At 35.8% G+C, this 24,435-nt stretch overlaps 1 protein-coding gene across 1 annotated transcript in view; it reads left to right on the plus strand.

Moving 5' to 3' along the window:
* LOC113499606 (LIM domain only protein 7) overlaps positions 1 to 24,435 on the plus strand; it is a gene marked incomplete at its 5' end in the record, with an annotated part of 46,423 nt that overhangs the window by 16,925 nt on the left and 5,063 nt on the right. Inside the window, 10 exons of the mRNA XM_026880122.1 lie at positions 11,859 to 11,991; positions 12,109 to 13,719; positions 16,039 to 16,305; positions 16,970 to 17,302; positions 18,141 to 18,293; positions 20,685 to 20,738; positions 21,295 to 21,746; positions 22,120 to 22,225; positions 22,757 to 22,864; positions 23,569 to 23,666. Of these exons, the coding sequence (XP_026735923.1) occupies positions 11,859 to 11,991; positions 12,109 to 13,719; positions 16,039 to 16,305; positions 16,970 to 17,302; positions 18,141 to 18,293; positions 20,685 to 20,738; positions 21,295 to 21,746; positions 22,120 to 22,225; positions 22,757 to 22,864; positions 23,569 to 23,666 (3,315 nt within the window). The remainder of the gene's footprint in view (positions 1 to 11,858; positions 11,992 to 12,108; positions 13,720 to 16,038; positions 16,306 to 16,969; positions 17,303 to 18,140; positions 18,294 to 20,684; positions 20,739 to 21,294; positions 21,747 to 22,119; positions 22,226 to 22,756; positions 22,865 to 23,568; positions 23,667 to 24,435) is intronic.

Raw genomic sequence — 24,435 nt, forward strand, 5'->3', positions numbered from 1 at the left:
GTTTTACTTTGGTTTCGTTAAACATTGTCCGTGACTAAGGACCAATACATGGTCAAGTCCTTACAAGGTGTATAATAAAAACCTGGTCCTTTTGCACTAATTATTGCTATTAACTTTAACGTCTTTTTCTTTCAAATCGTTGTCGTTTCCACCTTGGACGGGGCATAATTAATTCCATATTTGTCTTACAGAACAGTCTGTTCCTAGATCGTGTATACCATACGACATGGCGAATGCGTTTACGTCATTTTTGCCGGCTGACTTGATATTTTTGCCTCACGCAATCGTAAATGCTCTGACCATTTGAGGAAAATTGTTGAAATGTTGTTTTATATTGGGTACAATAGAAGTAGATAGCTGTTACGTTATGGAACTTGCAATTAAGATGTTTGAGGCATTGTAGAATGTTTTCTGATATCTTTCTTTCGTCGTTTAATTCAGACTATTGGAAATCCCTTACCATATATGCATGTACATGTGAAACAGATTGGTTGACAATGTTAGAAATATACACACCAATTTTGTTCAAAAGCTGGGTTTGAAAAAAGTGCTTATTTTTTTTAAATTTAGACCAAGAATAATGAGACTCTCTAAATTTAAGTTTATGATACCTATGCCAAAACAATAAAATATCAGTCACTCAACTCACTTTGTATAGTATATAGCTGACACCTTAAAACAACACCCAAAGACTAAAAGATAACAACAAGAAGAAGCATAAATTTACGTGTTGAAAATAAAACAAGTGAGAGTCATCACTCTAGAGTATTCCCAACTATAACCAGTAGTAATAGTTCATTATGCGTACATTTTAGCAACACGCAAATACATTTCTTAGGAATGCAGCGAACGTGTCTTCAACGCAATACCTAGAACTTATGTCTGTGGATTACAATTAGCTTACTCCATATACTTCATACTTTGTATGGTAGAATTGAGAAATTTTCTGTTCAGTAGCTGGATTGAGTAATTACGGACGGAGATTAGTTTTTACTAGCTGTTGCCCGCGCCTTCGTCCGAAGAATAATTTTCCCTAATTTTTCCACATTTTCCATTGTATCTTCGCCCCTATTAGTCGCAGCGTGATGGTTTATAGCTTAAAACCTTCCTCGATAAATGGTCTATTGAACACAAAAATATTTTATCAGTTTGAACCATCCTGAGATTAGCGCGTTCAAACAAACAAACAATCTCTTCAGCTTTAGTATTAGTATAGATAAATACATCAGGCGATAGCGGCAGAATTGTTTCTGCTGAGCTAATTTGTGAATCTAAACCTTCTGGTCACTAAAATTTCTAAAATACATTCGCGTCGTTACAGCCGTTTAGGTGTTTAATATCTAACATGCGTATAAGTAGAATCTGTTTAAAATTGCATCATATTTACATACAATTTTCTTCGTTCTTAGCTAACTGTTACTGACTTAAAATAAACTACAATATGTGTGGAAAATTGTGTATATGTGAAGCAAATTGCTTGCCACGCGTTGAAGTTTCTAACATGTTAGCCAAAGATAACAGTTAGACTGCTAAAGAACTTAATAGCATCCACATAACATAGACGTCTTATTCTTTACGTACCTAGAACAGTCGGGCATTCTATCAGGTTCTTGTGACCTGACAAATAGAACATAGAACCTTAAGTCCCAAATGAGAAAAATACAAATATTTGTGTGTTAGCAGAGATCGATTGCTTGACGATTGCCACTCGTGCGTATTGTGATGTAAACACGAACTTGTTACCTGTATCAATAAATTAATGTTCCAAGTAATATTGTTAGGTTTATGGTGTTAAGTATAAAGTTCTTCAGTTTGGTCCTTGTGTATAAAATTTTGGTCTTTTGGGTTTTTTGACACTTCTGTTTCTCCCGTAGGAGATAATATATGTGTATGCACAAATAGTTTTTTAATTATCATACTACAGTAAACTCATTTCCATATTGTAATGTGTTACTTACATAATACCTATTGCTTTTCTTTTTTGTGGATAATTGAGTGAGACAACAGCAAAACAACAGTTTTCTCTTGCCACCAGAAACCTAAAGTATTGTTTAAATCAATTGATATCTAATCTACTAACATTCGCAGTAGGTACTCCTACATCGTGTTCTATCGTCAATGCTTTCTCAGTGTATCTCGTAACTAGCGGCTAGATAACACAGCATTGTATTTCAATCCTCTGATAAATGGCCATTCTGTTCCCGATACTTTAATCATTTGGAGATACAGGAATCTGGGGTACATGTTAATTAGGAAACGATTTATTGATTTGCAATTGTTTCTTCGAGATATGAAGATATGAAACTGTGTTAGGGAGAGTTAGACGGAGTGGGAAACAAGCTTGTATTGTTGAAGGGTTACCAAATGTTCTTTGTGATGAATCGAATATGCGTTTGTGGATGTTGAAAAAGGAAGGCTTTTTCTTAAGGCTTTCTTTATAGAATCATTTATATAATAACGGTTGTCTCACGAATATTTATCGGGATTGCTGGACTAGTTTCGAAATCAACTTGAGTTCATAATACCAGAAAAACTTTTGCACGATCAAGAGACTGCTGTGTGATACTCCAAGTAGCCGCTATGCTGATATAAGAGTTCACTATTAAAGCACTAATTTTTACTGTATTTCAAAAATTGACGAAGAGATTAGATTATCCATTCATATTTCTTAGACTGTTAGAATGGTGTTGCCATATACTTACCACTATTTGACAACCTATTCGGTACTTATTTAAAGTCGCTAATACCTTCGTAACCTGCATACCCTCACGTTAACATATAAATCAACTCTAAACACAGCGTTGCGTAGGAAATAAATAAAAGAACACCTACAATAGCGAACATACATCTTAACGTATAAGACAAAAGTGTAAGTAGTACGCCCACGGGACTATGTAAGGCCGTGTCAAGCCCACGCGTGGGCTAATGATGTACATGTTTTTGCAAGGTTTTTGTTAAGTACACTGATTATTAGGATGTACTTATAAGTAGTCAAGTCTGAAAACGTAATGAGCTAGTGGTTGAAAGAATTTATGGAGCCTTTGAAACATGGTTATGTTTTTTTTTCCATTTTATTTTTGTGTCTTTTTCATTTTGTGTTATTTTTTTATGGATCTAGTGTAACTGACCAATGTCGTTCTCATTTCTGTTCTTATTAATATAGGAATGGATTGTAGTTTAACAATGCATTTTAAATGTTCTGGCAAATAAACGAAATGATGGAATACGCCATCGTGAACTTGAAAATGAAACATTTTAATATAATCTTTCTGTGGGAAAAACCCTTGTCTCATTATAAGATAAACAAATTCCATCTATTATTATTCCTATATTACTGCCAACAAAAAATATATAACCAAATAAAAATCTGCTCCTACTGCCTTAGCTTAGCTGATGAAAGATACCTCAAATATCATTTTCAAATAAAACTCCACTTTCAAAGAAAACTTCTATCTCCATAGTTATACCAATGTACCTGCTATAGTAGAGTTATGACGTCACTCGTACTCATTACATCCACCTTATTATATTACAACCTGTCTCCGGACAGCTCGCAACTGTTACCTGCACATACGATATCTCAATAGAGGCCGAAATACCCAGTATTGTAATATGTATTCTATGTGAAATAAGTATGGTTGGATTTTGCTTGTTGGTCGATTTAGTCCAGGTGGGAATGTGTTAATGAATTAGTCAGACAAGCTGAATAGACCAAATTGACAGAATAATGCAAAGACCAGTCAGATGATGTTATGAAACTATGGCGAAATTATTTTTGCGCTCAATTTTATCTTTATTCTTATGATTATCTAAAACAAATATCAAAAGAAATGTTTATGGAATATATGCCTATTAAAAGCTTTAGATATTAAACTTACGTTCCAGATTAAAATTCAGTTCAAAATTATTCATTAATAACATATGTATATCATAAAACATAGATGTTCCACAACACCCTGTAAACGTTTGCAGGAACGAGTGCAACTTACAATAAAACAATGATTCTGCACTTATAAGTATGTACTGGTGCGGAGCGTAATTTGTTAAGTTTTCAATGTTTCATCAACAATCATAGCCAATGTTGACCATGAAATTCACCACTTTAAACTAATACTTGAAGGAAAACAACATATAAATTTTATCTCTGTTATATAAAGTTCAACATAAACTAGTTATAAATCTATAAATAAATCTCCAATAACACTCGCCTAATCAAAACACAACTTTCTTCAACCCTTGAAATCCTATTCGCTCGCATACATTACCATCTTATATTTTCTATCGCCATTTGCTATTCAAATATAAATGAACTCGACTATCGCCTTGTCTGCCACTTAACCATTCTAATCCGAGTTTTATCTTTGGATAACCGATAGATAACAATACATACAAAATGTACAGTACACCAAACAGCATTGCACAAAGTACTATCAAAAATGCATCTTAGTACATTGAGTTAAAGACTATGTCAAAAAGATTATGCGTGGAGGTCTGTACATGTATATTTATAGGTTTCCATGCAAATATGTCAGTGTTATGTATGAGAAAGTTAACACGTATCTTTATGTTCGGTTTCCTTATTGGGATGCTTTAGATATAGCTTGTAGGCGCCATCGGCGACTCAGTACCAGGCTTCAGTATAGATGTGGAAGTAAGACAGCGCTCTACAAGGTGTATAGCGGCATCTCTTTTCCTCAATTGCAGTTTTTTCTTTAGAAGGTGGTAGTGGACCTGAGATTAGTGGAAATAGTGTAATACTGTTTGTTTGCACAATTTGTTTTTCTTTCGTATCTTAATTGTGGTCTTGAACTTAAGCTAAGTTTAAACGTATTAGTTGTGATTACTATTTTATTAAGGCTGTTTCTTCAATATGTTTAGGTGTGTTATGTCTACCTAAGTATATAAATACTTAACCTAAGAAATAGATAGTGTCAATTGGAACGTTGTCTAGTTTAGGGTTCTTAATTGGTCATAATTTATTAACTAAAAGTAAGGTGTGGTATGAAATAGATGTAACCAATAAGACAAAAAATATAGTCACAGAATTCCTCGTTCATCATCTACCTAACTCAATACAATTCAAAACCAGATAAATCTCATTGCAGCCCATACCATACTTAATAAATAAGGCACAAACACACTACATTTCTATGACCGTCTGCTTCAATAAGTCAAGTGAAAGATCTTGTAGATACATATGTCCTAATGCACACACAACTAAAAACGTTATGAATAATGAAACTGCCGTTATCGAGAACTATAGACAAAACGACTGGAAGACATTTGCGTTAAGGACCGTTCACATTAGACTTGGTTGCACCGTGCGGTTACTGGTCGCGCGGCTGGAGCTCGGCATGCCGGCCGTAGGGTTGGCACGGACCTTTAGAATTATAATAAAAAATTCAAGGTAATATTTTACAAGATAAATGATACGTTTGTAGGTAAAAAATACAGCTTATCCTAAGAAATAATTATTCGGTTTAAAATAAAAAAATTGGTACTCATATTTTTGCATATAGCACAAACAAAAAAGTGTTTTATAATGGCTGAAACAAAACAATTTTCGGGTATCAGTTTAAATGTAAATAAAAAGTGACAATTGTAGACATAAATACAAAATCGTAGACAAAATTAAAATCAATTTTTGTTCGTATATAAATTGGAATGTGATTGCACTTTTTAATCGTAATCCTTTTGACTGACGTTTCATAATTATTGTCGATATCGCACTCAAGTATTTGTGCGTCAATTGGTCTGGTACATTGATAAATGTACAAAAATGTATGTAATCATGCGGACGTAAAATACTTGACGGAGTACAAGAGTATGTACGTAGATATGAATTTAATTATTCTTCTTTCTAGTTTATTAAGAGATATTAAATTAATTTTACTTATCTGAGAAGCAAAACTCCAATATAACATTTTTGAAAACCCGTACTCTGAGGTAAAATTTTAAATCATAACAGCTGTCTGCCAACCCTACCCAAAGTCCTAGTGCAACCACAGCGCATGTGTCTTACTGGAATAGCTAGAACAAAAAACGTCCGCGTCTTCCCATAACTCCCTCGCACTCGACCGGTCGCTCGCCAATTAAAGACGAAGGTGCGGCTTGAAAGCTAATGTCTCCTCTCATATGGCCAGTACACCTCACGCATCGCGACAACGACAGATGTGCTACAGAACTAGGCTAGGCTGGTGAAAAAATGTTATGCTTATGACCGATTCAAATGGTTTTATTGATTCGAATTGGTGACGCTTTTTGTTGGATCAAAGAGCGCCTGTTGATATGAGAGACTTTTACATCTGTATTGGGTGAGGGGAAATGCAGCACTCTCCATAGTCTATACTCTATAGGGTCTTGTCAGATGTCCAGGTGGCCGTCAGGTCTAAAAGTAATTTGTTATTGTAGTTGTAGAAGAGATGATGTCGTCACGAATTCACAGCCATAATGATATGACTTTATTGCGTGGTGGTAGACCCTCTATGCTCTTAGGCTTGGACTCAAATGAATGGGAATGTCACACCATTTCGATAAACCTGACCTAACCGATGTTACTTCTATAAATTTGAACCAATCGGTCAGCACTAAGATCAGTTTCAGATTCTACTCTTTTCCATATAATAGTTACTGCGGAAACGTTTTTAATACCGCTTTAAAATACCCAGTAGGTACTGTTTTCAATCTTTGTATATTTGGGTCACACACAATTTCTTTCAACGTTCAACATTTGCGTAAACATCTCAAATGACTCAACTTTTTCATTAGAATGTTTAATTTCCACTTGACTAAGAGCTTCATCATCATTATAATAATCAACCCTTATCTGTCTGTGAAATGTACAGTTGGTTCATTCCATCATACATGCAAGTTAAAGTACGTGAGTTTGTAGCAAGTAGTCAGATAAAGTCACACGGCACGTTGCGACATATCGCTCGCTTGTCGACAACTCACAATGGTCGATTCGAGACATTCCCACTCAAACATGGGCGCTATGGAGACAGAATACTTACTTATATTCAAATTAAACTGCAACATATTTATTTTACGTGTAATATTGGCTATTGTATTGTAAGTGAGAGACTAACTAGATGGCGTTGTACATTGATACTCAAATTCTGGCTAGCACTACGGTTTCATAACATTTGTGACACTGAGTTGAAAATTTTAACATAAAATTGTGCCAGAATAATCAGTCTAAATTAGTTTACTTGATAAATGTGAAGGAAAGTAAAAGCAGCTTTCAGAATCCTAGATTTGCGAGTTAAGTGAACTAAATAGTGTTATCTATTCATTGCCAGTCCATCAAAGTATCAAACGTACCACTTCGCCTACGCGTGCCACTCCTGCATGCCACAGAGTATAGAACAAATGGAAGTGGCCACCAAACATATTGTGCACATTTAATGTTGTTGTTTGGAATTGATTCGAAATAACATTCATTTGTTTTTTTCATTTAAAATATTATTTCCAAAACTTTCAAAAGTTGAATGCTATTGGTAAAATAACAATTGTTACGTCCGATCTTCGTATTACATTAGATTGACGTTCTAAATAGTCTTCATTAGTTGACTATTCCGTAACACTGGCCTTCCGGAATGCGCGCGAGTGGCATATCGTGCAGAAATCCACGAATATCGCGAGTCGTGCGCCGGCGCCGCGTCACGTGGTCGGACGTGCGTCGTTACGTTTTATGGACGACATCAGCTCAGCAAATTGACTGTTCTTTGCATATTTTCAGGTTTTTTAACGAACACGTTTGGGTTGGACGCGTAATAAGTCCACGGTTTAAGTATGATTCATAATAACGACTTGGTTTTTTCGACCCCTTTTTTATAGGGAATTTAAGACACTAAGGATAAGTTACTTTATATCATTCAAAGATTGTGATCGATAATATTATGTGTAACCGTAATAAAACTCTTGTAACCCTACACACATTCCTTCACATACCAAACGTTATTAACATCTAAGTGTACATTCTTAAGGAATCAAAAGAGAGACGGAAACACGTTTTTTTTTTCCGAACACGTAATAGTTGAACTAAATCGATTCGTGATTCTGCGCACGCGCATCGTGAGCCGAAGGATTCGATCCCTGTGAAAATTACCCCCACTCCCGGGTAGAAATGTTTAAGGAAATGAAGTATTTCGAATGTAACGTGTAATCGCAGAAGATCCAGGAAACTTAAAAAATAATATCAAGTATATCAGTATGAAAAAAAAACGTTTCGGTGTAATTCATGATTACAGTTTTTATTTATTAATCAATATTAAATGGTCTGCTAATGTATTTTGTATAGAAACATTGACTTTCAAATGTAAACCGAAAATTCTTTGATACATCACGTAACTAAATAAATTAAATCATAATTCATACTTACAATTTTCTTTTGTACCATCCGTATGTACGTATGATTAAAACATTCGACTTCACCTCGTACTCTCGTACGTAGTTCTTCTGCAGTTCATTACGCAGTGACCATAATAAAATTATACCCATTTTGTTATAGACATTCCAAAAGAAATTCTGTAATATGCGGAAACTTATGTAGTTGCATCTGATTCCAAGAATATTACATTATTGAATTACCTTGGAACGGCGGAGATTGATTTGCCTCTTTTTGTTAACAATTCCTCGCAGTTGTGATTGGCCTTTTCTTAGAGATGCGTTACAAAGAATAGATGGTGATATTATTCTAACTCAATCTTAATTAAAATCTTAAAATTTAACATTTTAGAGTACTAAACTTTGCAGATATTTTCCCTTAGATTCACGGACTTATTTGTGTATAACTTTAAGAATTTATTTGTAAAATATTATAATTATTTTGTGGTTTATATAATAAGTAAAAAGAGCTTTAGAAATAAAATAAATATCGCTTATGAGACTTTAAAGTAACTGAGTAATAGTTATTTCCTTTTCATAATGTTGTAAGCATCTGTTATGCGCAATATGACTCTCTAATCCATTCGTATGCGAACACACATCTACAGCCGCACAACACTTTTCTTAGAGGTCACCAGACCTTCAGTTGATTATGTGCCGTTTCTAAAAAATAATAACACAGTGACGGACTTCTAAGAAGGCCAGTCATCAAATTATAACATTTCTTTGCTAAAGTCATTTGTTCGTGTGATGTAACGCCGAAATTACTTGTACGAGTGTTGCGGGTCGGCTCAGGTCACTGTGGCGACTGACCTGAGATGAGGGCATTTTGGCTTAGTTTATGTATGTTAATCATTGTAGGTACGTGTAACTTAAAGGGCAGGGAATATTGTCTTTCACTTTTTTTACCCTGCCCTTTTGTCATTGTTTATTTACAGGGTATGCTATACGAGAGACGTGATCAATAATTAATTAAGTATTATTCCTTAATGAAGAGAGGCTCTAAGATCACCCTATAAAGTATTATTATTATTGCTGTGAAAGGCTATACACGGCAAAGAGTGGCATCTCTCCTCTCCCCACCCACAATAACGTTACTTACAAATTATTATAACACGTAGTGGTAGTTCCTATTGGGTCAAATTTGAAGACCTACATCTTACTGAAAGCATTTTCAAAGAATGAGCTTTTCAGTAAAAAAATAAGCCGAAAAAAGAATGATTGACAGAAAGTCAGACATTCGAAAGACCGCTTTAAACCGTAAAAGTTCATTATTAGTTAAGGAATTTGGTAATTAGTGAGAACGTGGGCCTCTAACAATGTGAAAGTTATTTTCGGTATAGGCGTGACAACAACACTATCTACGGAAACGAAATTAATTTCCACCGAGATTTATGAGAAAAAAGTATTCTTCGCTTCATCTGCGTTTGATTTATTAGCGGATGACTCCGTACTTTAATAGAGATTGACTCGGGAACTTTCCACTTTACTTTGACGACCTTTACTATAATTATACACGAAATGTAAACAACGAAATGTGAAAAGATCTGTTACATAAACATGGATCACTGATGCCCTGTATGTAATTTAATAGTTCAGACCTTAACGGATATCCAAGTGATTCGGAACGAACGAGCAAAAACTAAACCATGTAAATAAAAACTACAATTACCAATTGTTTATTGTCCGGTTTCCCTACAATAAGCATTTGTCTCCAACAAGGTCAATGCCATCTTCGCTTAAGTACTAAATTGAAAGTCGACAAAGGCCTATCGCAATCTGCCGCCCACCGGCTATATAGTGCGTTTTCCTTCAATCTCACTGGGGCCTAGTAGGCGTAATTATGCCAGCAATTAAGATGGAAAACCGAGATAAAGTGAGGTGCAGTCGAGATCACGGACGCTGTGAAACGTTTCTAACGAGAGAAAAATTTAAAGGTCACTGAACTTGTGACTCATGCTGTTAATGTACCTACAAGTACTGGGGATGGTTATAACATTACGAAACTAAGGTACAATTCAGGCAGAACTTAGTTTCAATTGTTTTTTATTGCAGTGTATCAATAATAAAGAGAGTGATGTTTATAATTCGATTGACAAGAAGACAGATGACTAAGGAGACGTGATAATATTGGTATACCTATGATTTGTACAAAATATATAAAAAAGAGTTTTTGGTGTAAACCAAAATCTTAAATCATTTGAATGACATCTCACTCACAACAAAAACTAAAAATGTTTCGTGCGTCTAGAAAATTTGGCATAAAACTTTAAAATTAAAGTCCTAAGGCTCGGTCAACAAAAACTTAACCGGTCATTACCTCGATCCAGGAACCACACAATCTCACGCGAATCTTAAATAAATCATAACATTATCAGTCCCGGCGTTATTTTAACTACTTTCTATTCAAATGCAGATAAGTGTTACGAAGAAAGTATGGCTGATCATATTAGTTTTCACTTTTCATACGTTATATCATTGCTGATAATTATTGTGATTTGTTATGTTGCGTCAGAACTTCGGAACTGGTTTTAGAAATGCTTGCTTTGCTTGTTTACTTTATCTCGTGAAGTTTCGAGTTTTTTTGTTCAAGGTTGAGATTGTAGTCTTGGCAGTAGTGGATTCATGTTTTATACAGTTTAAGTTGATATTAATAGGTAAACTTGATTGTTGTAACTTTTTTTTTTGTGTTCTGCAAGTTTATTTTTTGCATCATTTTATTTCCTTGCTTGTTTAAATCTAAATACATTGTATATCCTTTTACTAAGCATATGAAGTTCGTGTCTCATTTAAATGTAGTAGATTATAGACATGTATAACATAACTATTACCTGTAAGACAAATAATATTACAAAAATTAAATCATTAAGGTGTAAAAAAAATTAGAGCAGAAAAGGACCGACCGGAGTACCAAACACAAGCAATTCTTATATCCAACCTATTTTAGTTTTTGGAATACTGTTCCCGTAGAGTTGTTATAAATACTAGTCACTTAGCAAACTGAAAGACACACCTGAAACCAGAAACACAGTCATCGCACAAACAGTTCCCCTGCATTTAGTCACAACTAGGATGTCTGACTAACACTGACTAATAACAATAAATATAGGCTGTCAACACACGCTCTGACTTGCCCCTAATAATAACTTGTTGTTCTAGGAATCGAGCTTATTGAGTGTACATTACATACCAACACATTAGTCTAAAGTACAAAAAAAATACTCCAAGGATTCATACTAGTGACATGTTTTGCCAAGAATTGTTTATTTACATTGCATATATCTATTACTACGAGTACTAGAACAAAGCTAAACATTTTAAAATAATAATGAAAACAATCTCACTTCTGCCAACTCTTTGCTCCGAGTTCTTCTGGCTTTAATCATGAACCAGTCTATTGTTACCATAATCCTCTACTAAATAATGGAAAAGTTGCAATATATCTAATCTCAATCTATCTTCTGTTACAGGGCTGGCCGGAGAAGGCGGAACCCGCTTGCCTTATATACTGAAGACGACGGCCATGACTTGAGTGACCTCGGCATCGGCACCTCCAGCACCAAGAGCAGCCTCAGCGAGGACTGCGATACGCACAGTCTAGCTGTAAGTATACCTGATAACTACTCACTTGCAATACATGATCTTGTAAATTTTCCCCAATTAGTACTTTTTTCCAGTCAGTCTCCGAAATTTGTATTGATCATCGATTGTATTTTTCAGAGCGATGGTATCGACCTGGATAAGAATCATTCAGATGTCGACAACCTGTCTAACTGCGACACAAACCGCAAGCTTGGCTCCAGTGCCAACGAATACGACACCTGTACCACCACAACTATCAGCTCTCCCGAACCAGAGGAGTACACGTACGAGGGAGCCATCGAGGGCTACAAGTCCAGAATCATCTCACAAACTAACAGCAATATCGTCAAAACAGCTGTTAATAACAACTTCAAAGAAAAATCACCTGAAAAGAACGGCGATCTGAACAGAATCAGAACGAATGTAAGCAACAAAATCGAGGAGAAACTCACCTCCTTCCAGCAAGAGAGAGCCAACGACGCAAAGAACAATAACCAGAAGAAAGACTTACCGAAAGTCGACATTCACAAGAGGAGAGAACAGTTTGAAAGAGAAAATTCCCAAGAGCCGCAGCCGAATAAACCGAAACTCCCAGAAATTGCGAACAAAAAATCTATCAAGGAAAGACTGTCTAGTTTAGAGAAGTTCACAGAAGAGACGCACATCCAAAAGTCTACGAGCGACCTGACCAAGTTACCCACTGAAGTGAAGCCGCTGAAGGAACGCCTGTCTTCACTCGAAAAAGTCAAAACGACTGAACCAGAGAAAGTGAAAAGGCTTTCAAATGGAGATCTAAGCAATACAAGATCCCTGAAAGAGCGTCTTAACAGTTTGAAATCACAAACCTCTGAGGAAGAAATAAAGGCTACAAAGACTGAAGTCAAAGAAGTTTCCATGAGCCTGAAGGAGCGTTTGTCTTGTCTCGACGCTGCCAAAAACAAGGAAATACCAAAAATATCCGTGGAAGAGGAACTTGCCCACAACAAAGAAATTGAAATCAAAGTTGAGGAGCCTAAAGAATCGATGATGGACAACTCTTTGAAATCAAGTTTGTCTGGCATAGAAAACCAAATGCAAAGCTTCTGCCGCTCCTTGGATAGTTTGGATATTAACGGACAGTCGTCTCCTAACTCATTCGACAGAGTGCAAAGCTTAGAAGACTTTGACTGTACTGAAATGCAGAATAATACCGTTCCAAGTGATATCGAGACTGAAGACAGTGGCATACACACGGCGAGAGACTCATGCGCGCCAGCCGATGACATTGCTGACCTGACACAAGTGGCCTCTCCTGTCGGAGAACCAATGGTTGAGGTCTCGGAATACGAGTCGTCTAACGAAGACGGAACTACCATGGAAATGAAGATCGAAGAGCTGGACAAGATCCCAGAACCGGTGCAGCTCGTACAAGATGTGATTATCGAAGAGCCTGAAGACCAAACAAGCATCAAGACTGATGACGACAGCGCTAGCAACTACCTGCAAGCTGTCTCTCAGATAGAGGAACTAAGTGTCACGGAAGTAACTGAGATTCAACTCGACAAGGACGATGAAGACACTCTAAAAAGTTTGGAAAACCAGGACACCAGCGTAAGTTTGAATGAGCCTGCCTCCACCTCGTCGGAAAGCGACACAGTGGTGTTTGAGGGGAAAATGACCATACACTTGAATCTGAATGAAATTTGCAACAATATGAACGCCGGTGCCGGGAACACTAACAATGCTAACTCTCCTAACAGCATGCCAATGGTAACTGTCTCTAACATCACAACTATCACTAACATTTCACCTAAGAATTCAGTTAAACCGCTAAAATGTATCGATGTGCCAGACTTATCTAGTACATCGGAGAGTTCACAAGTAAAACTAGATAATTCACCTAATCATTTGAATAATATAAGTATTAAAGATATTCAGCAACCTCGTGATATTACAGCTAACAGTGGCGAAGTAGCGGTAAGTAGCTCGCAGGACGAGAACCCGTTCTGGGAGAAGCGGACTAAGCGTAGGATAGAACCGAATAGACGGAAAACTATATTGTTCATTAACAATAAAGTAACAACGAAAACTGTGGCCGGCCCCGTCGCCGATAACGTGTAGCTTGGCTTGCGTCATTCTCACGTCATCCTCATATCGATTGCATGACTAGATAGTGATGACAGAGACGAGCTGATCCCATCCGGATTCAGACGTCTTTAGTCGAGCTGAGAACTTAATATTCGTTGAGCAGACAGTGTAAGTGCTAGATAATAAAATCGAACAGTCCCGACAATTTAGAATTCACCTAACATTCGTTCGGGTACCTTTTAGATTTTACGCGATAACATTTTCATCTAAAACCGCGTTCACAGTGTCTGTCGCATTTGTCACTTGCCGATAATCGCAAGGAGTGATGTAGTAACTTATGTCTAGAATGTTCTATGTGTCAATGATCAATCATATCCATATCATTCTCATACATTGCATTGCAAGCTTAGATGAGAATAACAATGGATGTCAAATAATTTATAGTATTTTTATGATCTATTGATCTCACTGGTCATCACTTGTCACCTCTATTAATGTAGTATTGTAGACCCCATCTATTAATACTTTAAAATGTCTTGAATGTGCTAAAATCGATCAATTCCTAGCATTCGGCCGTAGGGGTCCTGCACATCACTCTAAAACTCGAATCGTGACGATTTTGTCGAACATTCAAGTCGCACATTGCGGATTCAATCGGCCAATTTATTTCTATCTAGTAATAATTAACTCTTTATAGTTGAATATATTTTTAGCGAACATTTAAATAGGATGCATGTTTAACATAAATGTCTTCAATGTGCGATAACTTAACGGTACTAAGACAAAATAGTCGTCGTATAAAGTAGCTCGTGTGAACGAGCCCTTACATACAGGGTTATATAGTCACACAGTTCTGTATAGACCTTATTCATATATTAGAGTAGTTGTCCCAGTATTTATACATTTATCTAAGTGATATGTAAAATTCATTTTATCAAAAATACATGTTACATTGTTAATTGTATGAGTTTTATTTATGTACGTACTAATTCATGTCATTTTGTTCCCTGATATCATGAGGGCAAGCTCTCAAAAACTTATACTATGTATATTCATTATTGTATGTATCAGTATATGTAAGTCCTGAAAATAAGTTATACAAACATGAAATATATCTAACATACTATTTGTTTATTCATTATCCTTTCATAAATATGCTATTTAAGATGTATGTAATTACAATCATATCATAATCATTATACATGTAATAGTTATAAAATCAGTACAATGTTATCTGCCGAGAGTTATCTAAGACAAACAGTTTTATCTGTAGTCTGATACAGTTTGATAAGTCTCTGAGAGTAAGGGCGCTAATATCTTAGTATAATGGTGATGGGCTATTAAGGTAAGATATTTTTCAAGTAGTGCGTGTTGCTTCCTTTTCATTTTGTGTCTAACCAGTACTGGTGCGAGTTTTTGATGTGATACAGCGCACTCTGTTGGCGAGAGTACGAAAATAAATTTGTGAATGTGATTTTTTTGGTCTATGCATTAGAAGTGAACTTTAGAATTGTAAAAACAGGTACGTTTACTGTCTTTAATTTAATTGCGGTTTAAGAGAATAATTCATCAGATAATGTGATGTCAAAAACTCGCTCTTGGTACCTTTATAACACCTTTGCATGCTTCCTCCGCATACCGTGATTTGCTTCTGTTTTTTTTTACTTTTGTTTTCGTTATTACTTCGTTGCCTTTTAATTTACAAATTGGTTTTCTGTAAATAGTTTTTTAATCAATATTTGTCTGCGTCACACTTTTTTAGATTTTCACACAGTTTGAAATTAATTTTATTGATTTTTTACGTGTTTTTAAATTGGAGTTAGCTTCCTTAACTGTGTTAATTTTCTTAACGCACTGTAGAAGCACGCCTACTCAAAGGCACTTGAAATTGCTTCACAAAACTAAAGCCACAGCAATGCTTCTACAATGCAATGTTTAAACCCAACTTAGTGTTACCAACAAAAAAAAAACACAAAAACTTTAACAAATTCTCATCTTTAGGTGATCGATGCTTTAGAGTTGGCATTCAAAGAACTTGACTCAGAAGACAGCGCAGCCATGGACGAAACTACAGAAGATAAACAAGACGACTTCATAAACAAGAAGATAACTGTGGCTCCTCTGTACGAGAACATCGACATCTTCTATCAGAATTCTGAGGAGACAGCCTTCCCTCTGGATTTGCCCACGAATGTTCTGGAACCGCCGAAGGAGAAGCCTCCTCCGCCTCCGACCGAGGAGAGCAACGAAGATGAACTGCTGGGCAATGTATGTATATTTAAATAATCTCTTTATGTATCTAGTTCTTGTTATCAATATGTGTGTGATATTCAAATGTCCTGTCAATTGATTATTGATAGCGCAAGTAGAGTGTGATCCAAATTGTATTTCAGGTATGACCTTGTTTTTAGTGATGTTTCTGATAAGTGAGAAAAACAATAGAATAAAGTCATGTACGGTTATTTGAAATTCGCGTTCTTATGAAAATAGGTTAGTTCCTACCAATTGACGTGTTTGAGCATGTTAAAGTGTTTGTTTGATCAAATCGGCCTATCTAAAAACTTATCGTTAGTGATGAACTAGAATGATAAAAATAGATTACTTATTTCTGTCTATCATTAGCCTACTATACAAAAAACAACTATGAAAAGAGGCCTTTGGCTTTGTGAAACTGTTGCACAGTCGATTACCAAGCCTCACTTTTGGGTATTCGAGTGGTAAATGTCACCACTTCAAACCGCTTCTGTCCAATACCCTCGTAGGACAGGTGTGATCCACGACAGCTTGTTTCAAGTCTGGGTGTCATGATGCACGAAATTTTAATGTTACTTAAACCCCGCAGTGTAAGGAATCAATGCGCCATAGCCTCGAACTCGGTTTCATAAAAGCTGTCGAAAAATAATACTCACTCTATTTTTCTCTACATCTTCAGGGCAACTTCAAGCACACGAGCTCAGCGCGCCGCATCAAGAAGGAGATCCGAAACAAGCGCACCAGCTTCCTCGGAATCGAGGGTCAGGACGACAGCTACCTGGATGTCGACCTCACATTGGCCCCAAGACCTGACATCACTTCCTTCCTGCAAGAGGAAACCAAGATCGAGAAGCTTCTATACAAGAAGACGCTGTCTCATGATATGGACTCCAACTTAAGAGAAAGCAGAGATTCTGGTGTGGATGTGGACAGGGGCCCTTCGGCAGAGGCCTGGTATAAGGGGCACTCGTCTCCCGAGACCTCTAACCCACATAGCAGACAGAATAGTGAGGTGTGTTTACTTTCATTTAATTAGTCTTTTTTAAAACTTAATAGAATTTGGAAGGCAACTTGACATATAGGAGTAAGTCGTATACATTTAATGTTTATGCAAAATCAAATCAAAATTAATTTATACAATGTACTACCAAGTTTCACTTGTAGAACGTCCAAAAATATACTTATAGACAGTATACCTCTTGTTTCCCGCCCTTTATTGAAGGCTAACTTAAAGCACATATAATTGTAGCAAGCAAGTAATTTGTCAGTAGGAATTTCATGCATTCATATACAAAAAAAATACACATGTTTGTACGTGAGTCAGCGCTAAAATATGCTATGTTTGAGTCCAGTCATTATCTTGTAATTATGACCAGAGCAAATTTAATTAATCTTACCTTGAGTCATAATCTCCTGCTATTATTAAACAAGTGAGATCATTATCACAAAATGTATGTCAGATGTTATCTATATGCCTTCAACATGAAACTACTAAATATACTCGTGTTACTGAACTAATACTAATACCAGCATATATATATTTTCCACTGCTGGGCACAGGTTTCTTCTCTATACGAGAAAGGATTGAGAATTGATTTTATAACTATTTGTTTAAAAAAAGATTTTTTTTCTTAAACATTAATAAGCAACCTATTACCAATCTATCAAGTACCTTTAACTATTACAAGAACGATACTGTGATGTCATTTTGTCTCTATCATACCGCTAAACAGTAACGAAGATAGCATGATTTCATATAGCATGATAGGGCCTTCTTCTGGATACGGTTCCAAAAAAATGCACATTAAAATCTCAACCATATTTCAACACACGTAAAACTCAATTTCCAGCCATACACGCACGTGACGGTCACGTCAGATGAGGAGGAATCATCCAAGAAGCAAGTGGAGTTCAGCTCGAACCTCAACTCGAAGCTGACGGAGCTGACCGAGGCTCCCGCAGACAAAATCGAGAGCCTCGACAAGAAGCTGCAGCAGCAACAGGTATAGTGGCTGAGTAGTGGGAGGGGGAGTAGGGGGTTGGCACGTGCAAAGTTTGATAATCTGGAAAGTGTAGATAGTTACTCGATTATAAAAAAAAATAGCAATTTTCCTGGTGTAAGAATGTCATTAAATGACTAGACAGGCCTTATATTGAAGTAAGCTATTCAATTTGGTTTTGAACTTGAAAAATAAAGTCCACAGTAATAATTTTAACATGATTCCTTTCTTGCACGAATTATCTCAGAAAAACAGCCGTATCGAAGCGTTATAATTTGTGTAGAGAAAGGCTTTCTAAATTAATAAATATCTCCATAATAATTGGAAAAAGCATTTACGAATACTTTCTGATGTAGCCTCGTAGCATACTGTCGCAGAGGTTTAAATTTTGCACGTCCAAAAAAACTTATTCCTTCAAATGTTTTGATTTGGCACTACGTTGGTCCACAATTGATTAAACTTCGTGTAAACCTGGTGGTGGTTATCGGTATTGGATCATTTAATAACTTCAACCATATACAGTATGTTCAGAGTTGGTGTCAAATCAAAATAGATATATTATTTCTTCTTTCGTTTCATTATTATGAAATGCTATTTAGAAGATCTATTAGAAATTTGGTCTAGCACTTTACCTGTTACTGTCGTCTAATTATGCATGTTTAATAATCGCCAGAAAATATTACCTCAAAAATCAACCCTTACTAGTGAAGCTTGGTTAAAGTAATTTGGCACTTATGTTATTGAAGTAAAGTCTAAATTTCAATGTGCTTACCCACATGAGGTGGTAATATGTTGAAGAAGAAACTTTATTTCAATTGAATAAGCTTGCAATTACATCGTTATGTCAATAAGCACTGGATGAGCTTGCAATTAAAGAACTTGCCGAGTCCGAACAGCATGCATAATTTAGTCGTATTGCACACACAGTAGATCTTACATATTACAAAGCTGTTGTATGGGAAGATATTTCTTTTCTCGAATTACTCGCATCACTGATTAATCGATAAATATTTGAGTCGCTTTCGAGCCTTCGCGGTTATTACCGTTAATTAAATTCGACAGACTTTCCTTTTCAACTTATTGTTACATAAGTTAATTAAAATATGTATTTAATTCTTTTTTTATTTTATATAATTTGTCTTCTTTTCTTTGTATTTATATTGGGTTATTTAGTTCCAAAAGCGGTTGTTTTCTCACTTTATTATTACATTAAGGCTGTAATGCTATTGTAAATAGGGGCTAGCACTTGCTTTGAAAGCACTTTAGATTTAAGGGTGTATTTATTATGTAATTATACATGTTTTAAATACCACAAATATAAACAACAAATTGGAATTTTAGAATTAATATAGTAAAAAATAAGGTTATGTTTTGTAGGTAGATGTTAGTTTGCCATTAAGTACAAAAATAGTATAGAAATAGATACAAATTCACATATTCATGGTTCAAACCAGTAATATTTCGTCATTCAGTAATCATTTTAGTTACTAATTTAATCATAAATTACACTAGATATAATTTACTTCAGCAAGGAGTATAAGTTAGGTATTATTGTATAGGTGCAAAGTGTATATTATTAGTTGTAGGTAGAATATTCTAGATTGATTCAAAAGAATTGAAAACAATAGTTACATTTTACAATCCTTAAAATTATTTAGAATAGTCATATAATTTACGATATTATCGTGGTATTTAAAACATAAAGCTGCCATATTAACAAATGCTTTTTAACGCTTTATTCGTATTTAAACATTGTATTTAAAGTCCAAAACTATTATAATTAAGATATTTCCAAAAATTAATATGATTATGTATGATATTACGAATAAATTATAATTATTTTAAATTATTATATGCCTTTTATTTTTACACTTTAGTTGTAGATTAGCACTGGCATGCTAGAAAGCTATCTTTCCTAAATTCTTGATAATTAAAATTTTCCTTTTTCTTTTAACATTTTTTGCATGATATGTACATCCATTGCCATGCCATTTTAATTGTCATTTGACATGCAAATGTTAAATTGTGTATAACGATTTGTGTTTTCAAATCCATAAAATATTAACTCACATTTAACTCAGGAACCATAATATTTGAATCTGAAATTCTGTGAAACAAAATAACTTCAATGAGCAGGAAGTTAATTTCAATATATGTGATCTTATTACACTAATTTAATATTTTTTTTATCTCCAATTACTGAAAACAATTATATATTTTTGTAATAACTAAATCACCATCGAAATTGTTTACAATCATCAGTCCTCATCATTAATAATTCGACCATAACTTTGAGTAACTGACCACTAGTCCAGCGTTGGTCATGAATATTGTGGTTCCGCCAGCGCCATCTTGTGATGTAAATAACAAGCAGTGGCGTGCGTCACGTTGCAGGCTCGCACTAACGCGGACTGGCCCGGCGGTCCCTATGACGATGCTCACACCAAGGTGAATCATGTTTTACACTTACATACGTTGCAATAGGAAACGATGATTTTAATATTGTAAATAAAGTTGGTTGGATTTTTAACGATAATTTTGCCATGTATTGATCATAAGATAGCTAAAAATGCAAATTAACGAATTAATTGACCGCAATAAAAAATACTTACACGTATATCATAATCATGCAAAACTATACTATATTTGTGTTAAAACCAAAGTTTCCTAAAATAACAATAATAAACAATCTCAATAACATGCGATCGGTGTGATTCAGCTCACGCTAGCTTCCAGCCTCGCACATCATGCTATTGTCACTAAAACTACAATTACATTATCAATAAGTGTTAATAATTAACAATAATGCAAAAAACATTCAAAAGGTCTATTGTTTTTATGTTAAGTGTCTATCGTTTATCTAACACACTAACAGAATGTTTAAAAATTTAGTGATAATAAGAACTAAACTTGTAAATTTTGTATATTTTAACCTAAAAAGACTTACATAGGACCTTTAACTAATATATTTAAAACCCGAATAATCAACATCAACTTAAAATAGGAGGTTCTCCGCTTCGAACGAGAACTTTTACAACTGGAGCAAGAAGAATTACGTCGTCAGAGAGAAAACCTACTCCGAGACCAGAACAGGATCATCCAGAAATCAGTTCAGGATATCTCCTCCATACCTTCAACTCCTGAGAAGCCTCCGCTGCGCAGCCGACCGGAAGTGAACCCTCATTACAGGCACTCAATGCCCAATTTACTTCTTAATGAGAATTATCCTGCAATTCCCCCCGCCGTGCCAGAAAGGCAAGAGGAGAGAGGGGTGGATGAGAAACGGAAGCCGTTTGTGTCTGAGGAGCACATGCAGCGACACTTCGGGGTTGAGGAGAGCAGGAGGGTGCTGTACGAGGCGGCGGAGGCCAGGAGGCAGCCCGCCAGGGTGCCGCAGCCTGTACTGCCGCCCAAGCCCAAGAGCAGGGAGTCCATAGAGAGGGAAATTACGATGAGGTCAGTTTGTTATAGTTCTTATTCATTTTATCTCATTTATGTTGGCAAAAATAATTCCATATTCAACTCACAATTATTAGGTGTAAGAAAGACAGAAAAACTGTTTTAGTTTTAATAGCTTTAATCCAATAGTTATTATGGTAGTCTAAATTCCATCGCAAATCTACAAAATATGACTGTACGACTGGACGTATACGTCACTACACCAATAACCCAAGCATTATCCGATCTACGTTCCACAAATGCTTGTCCTAATTCGGTGTGCACAACTATTAAATTTCCTACTCTTGAAAGTTTTTATAACTATCAAACATTAAGTACCTATCAAATAACCAGTGTAACCCCATCTGAAACAAACTCTTGCTATTCACAGAAGCAGTCGCGTCCCGTCGGCGGTGGAGTACGCCAACGTGCAGCTGCGAGCGCCGCCCTCACACAACACACAACACTACCATCCCATGACCAGACACACGCTGCAGGTATAATCAATATAATATTACTACACAGTAATTAAGACGACGGAAGGTGAAAACGTGAGTGTGTTTATATGTCACGCTCAAATGGCTGAACCGTTTTCGATAAAATTTAGTATAGAAGCTGGCACATTGGATCCCAGGCTACTTATAACCAAATTCGTTACAGGTGGGTGATTTTTTGCAGCTGTAACATCTAATATTAAATAAATGTTATGTTATACATGTGTGCAACGTGACCAACGTGACTCGGACCCATGTAGAGAAAGGAATTCATTTCAGATTCCGGAATTTGGAGTTCGGGTTTATTCGTGAATTTGTAACAGTTTATCACCTTATTTATACATACACAAAAACTCTTATACAAAAATACATATAACTTTGAAAAGGGGCAATGGTATCTGCCTCCATTGAAGGAAAATGTGATTATTTCTTACTTTGTATTATTTTTTATAATTTCCTAGAAGTCTTCAAATTGTAAATTAAAATATTTCTAAATTATATCAAGGCACTTACTGTCCACTGTTGTTTTTCCAGGCTCTAAGCGCGGCTCCCACTCCAAAGCTGATCTCCAACACGGACTGGATGCAGGCGAGGAATAGGAAGCCAGCAAATTACAACTACAACCAGCACTGGCTTATACAGGTATAAAGATATAATTATTAAAGCAAAATCCTACTTGAACTCGAGTATGCCATAAGTCTGGGGCATGAGATGGGCAATGGATCTATTATAATTTTTGGCATTTACTTTTATTAAAAATGTTAAAATCAGATCCAAAATTATTAATGTAACATTAGTGAGGCGGACTAATTAATTTTAGTAGAGAGATGTATGCAACTAATATTATAAAAGCTTATAAAGTTACTTTCTTAATTGTTTTCTCCTATCATTTACTCATCATCATCCTAGACTCTTCCCAACTATGTTGAGGCGTATGCAGTACCAGGCGGATGCAGCTAAGTACCAGCGTTTTACATGGAGAGACTACCTCTAGAACCCATTAATCTAAGCAAAACAATATCTCTTAGCGTAGCTTTTACCCGTAATGACTGTCAAAGATACGTTAATAACAACCGGAACAAAAATATAACGTATGAAATACATGATCACTGAAATTAAATCATTTCACACGCTATATTATTAAACTCCCAACTTAAAACATAAAAGACTCGCCTGAGTCCACAGAAAAAACTGTTAGGGAGGTGGTAGAACAGTTTTGTGGACCTCTATTATATATTTCACTAAGGTTAAGCACTATTCTTTAATAATAATAAATAATGGATAATAAATAGTGGATGAATATGGTGATGATGATGATGATGATGACAACTGTGACATGATTCCAGGAAGCCGAGCAGCGTCGTCTGGAGGAGCAGCTCCGGGGAGCGCGGCCGCTGCGACACCCTCACCAGAGGGACAGCCTCACACACTCCGCACTGCACAGGTAACACAAGGATGTAGAGACAGCCGGCAACACCGATGAGAATAGAATACAATATTTATTTATCAACTAAAAATAATTTGGTTCTCAATTCGCCTGTATTGTGATCCTTTGTCTGTTTTGTTAACTCAGAATTATCTGTTGATTCTCTTTTCACTTAACGTGAAATACCTACCTGTAATTTGGACACATAAATTTTAATATTTCTTTATGTTTGGCGCGGTAGCTTTTTAATTATATTATTTGTAAGAATATGGTTTTCCATACATTGGTATTCACATCAGTGAAGCAGTCCCAGGCAGAGGTAGAATGATCTGAATTCGTTCTCAGGCACTGGTTACTCTCGGCACAAGAGCAACATGTGGAAAAATACTGGGGACGCTTTTCATCAACAGTAAAATATACATCACAGATCTGTAAACGTATAAATTGAATGTTTGTGATAACAAGATGAATAAACATAAAAAAATCTCAATCCACACTTCATTTAACGCTACTAAAAGATTTAAAGTTTAAACATTTAAAGGAGAAAACCAAACTCCATAGAAACTTGGGCCTGGCGTTACAGAGCTGGAATTTTGCCATAAATTAGAGAACTTAGGAAGATTTCACGAGTCCAATTTTCACGACACTCAACAATGGCCAAATTGGTAAAATCAGACAATGTTTACACTGATTGTTAGTCTTAGCGAAACCTCCTTTTTAAAGTGAAACCTCCTTCTCAAGATCCTTAGTGAAACCTCCTTCAAAACCTGGGACCTGACAAGCGGTG

Source organism: Trichoplusia ni, chromosome 12 (genome assembly GCF_003590095.1).
Source record: "Trichoplusia ni isolate ovarian cell line Hi5 chromosome 12, tn1, whole genome shotgun sequence".
Lineage (NCBI taxonomy): Eukaryota > Metazoa > Arthropoda > Insecta > Lepidoptera > Noctuidae > Trichoplusia > Trichoplusia ni.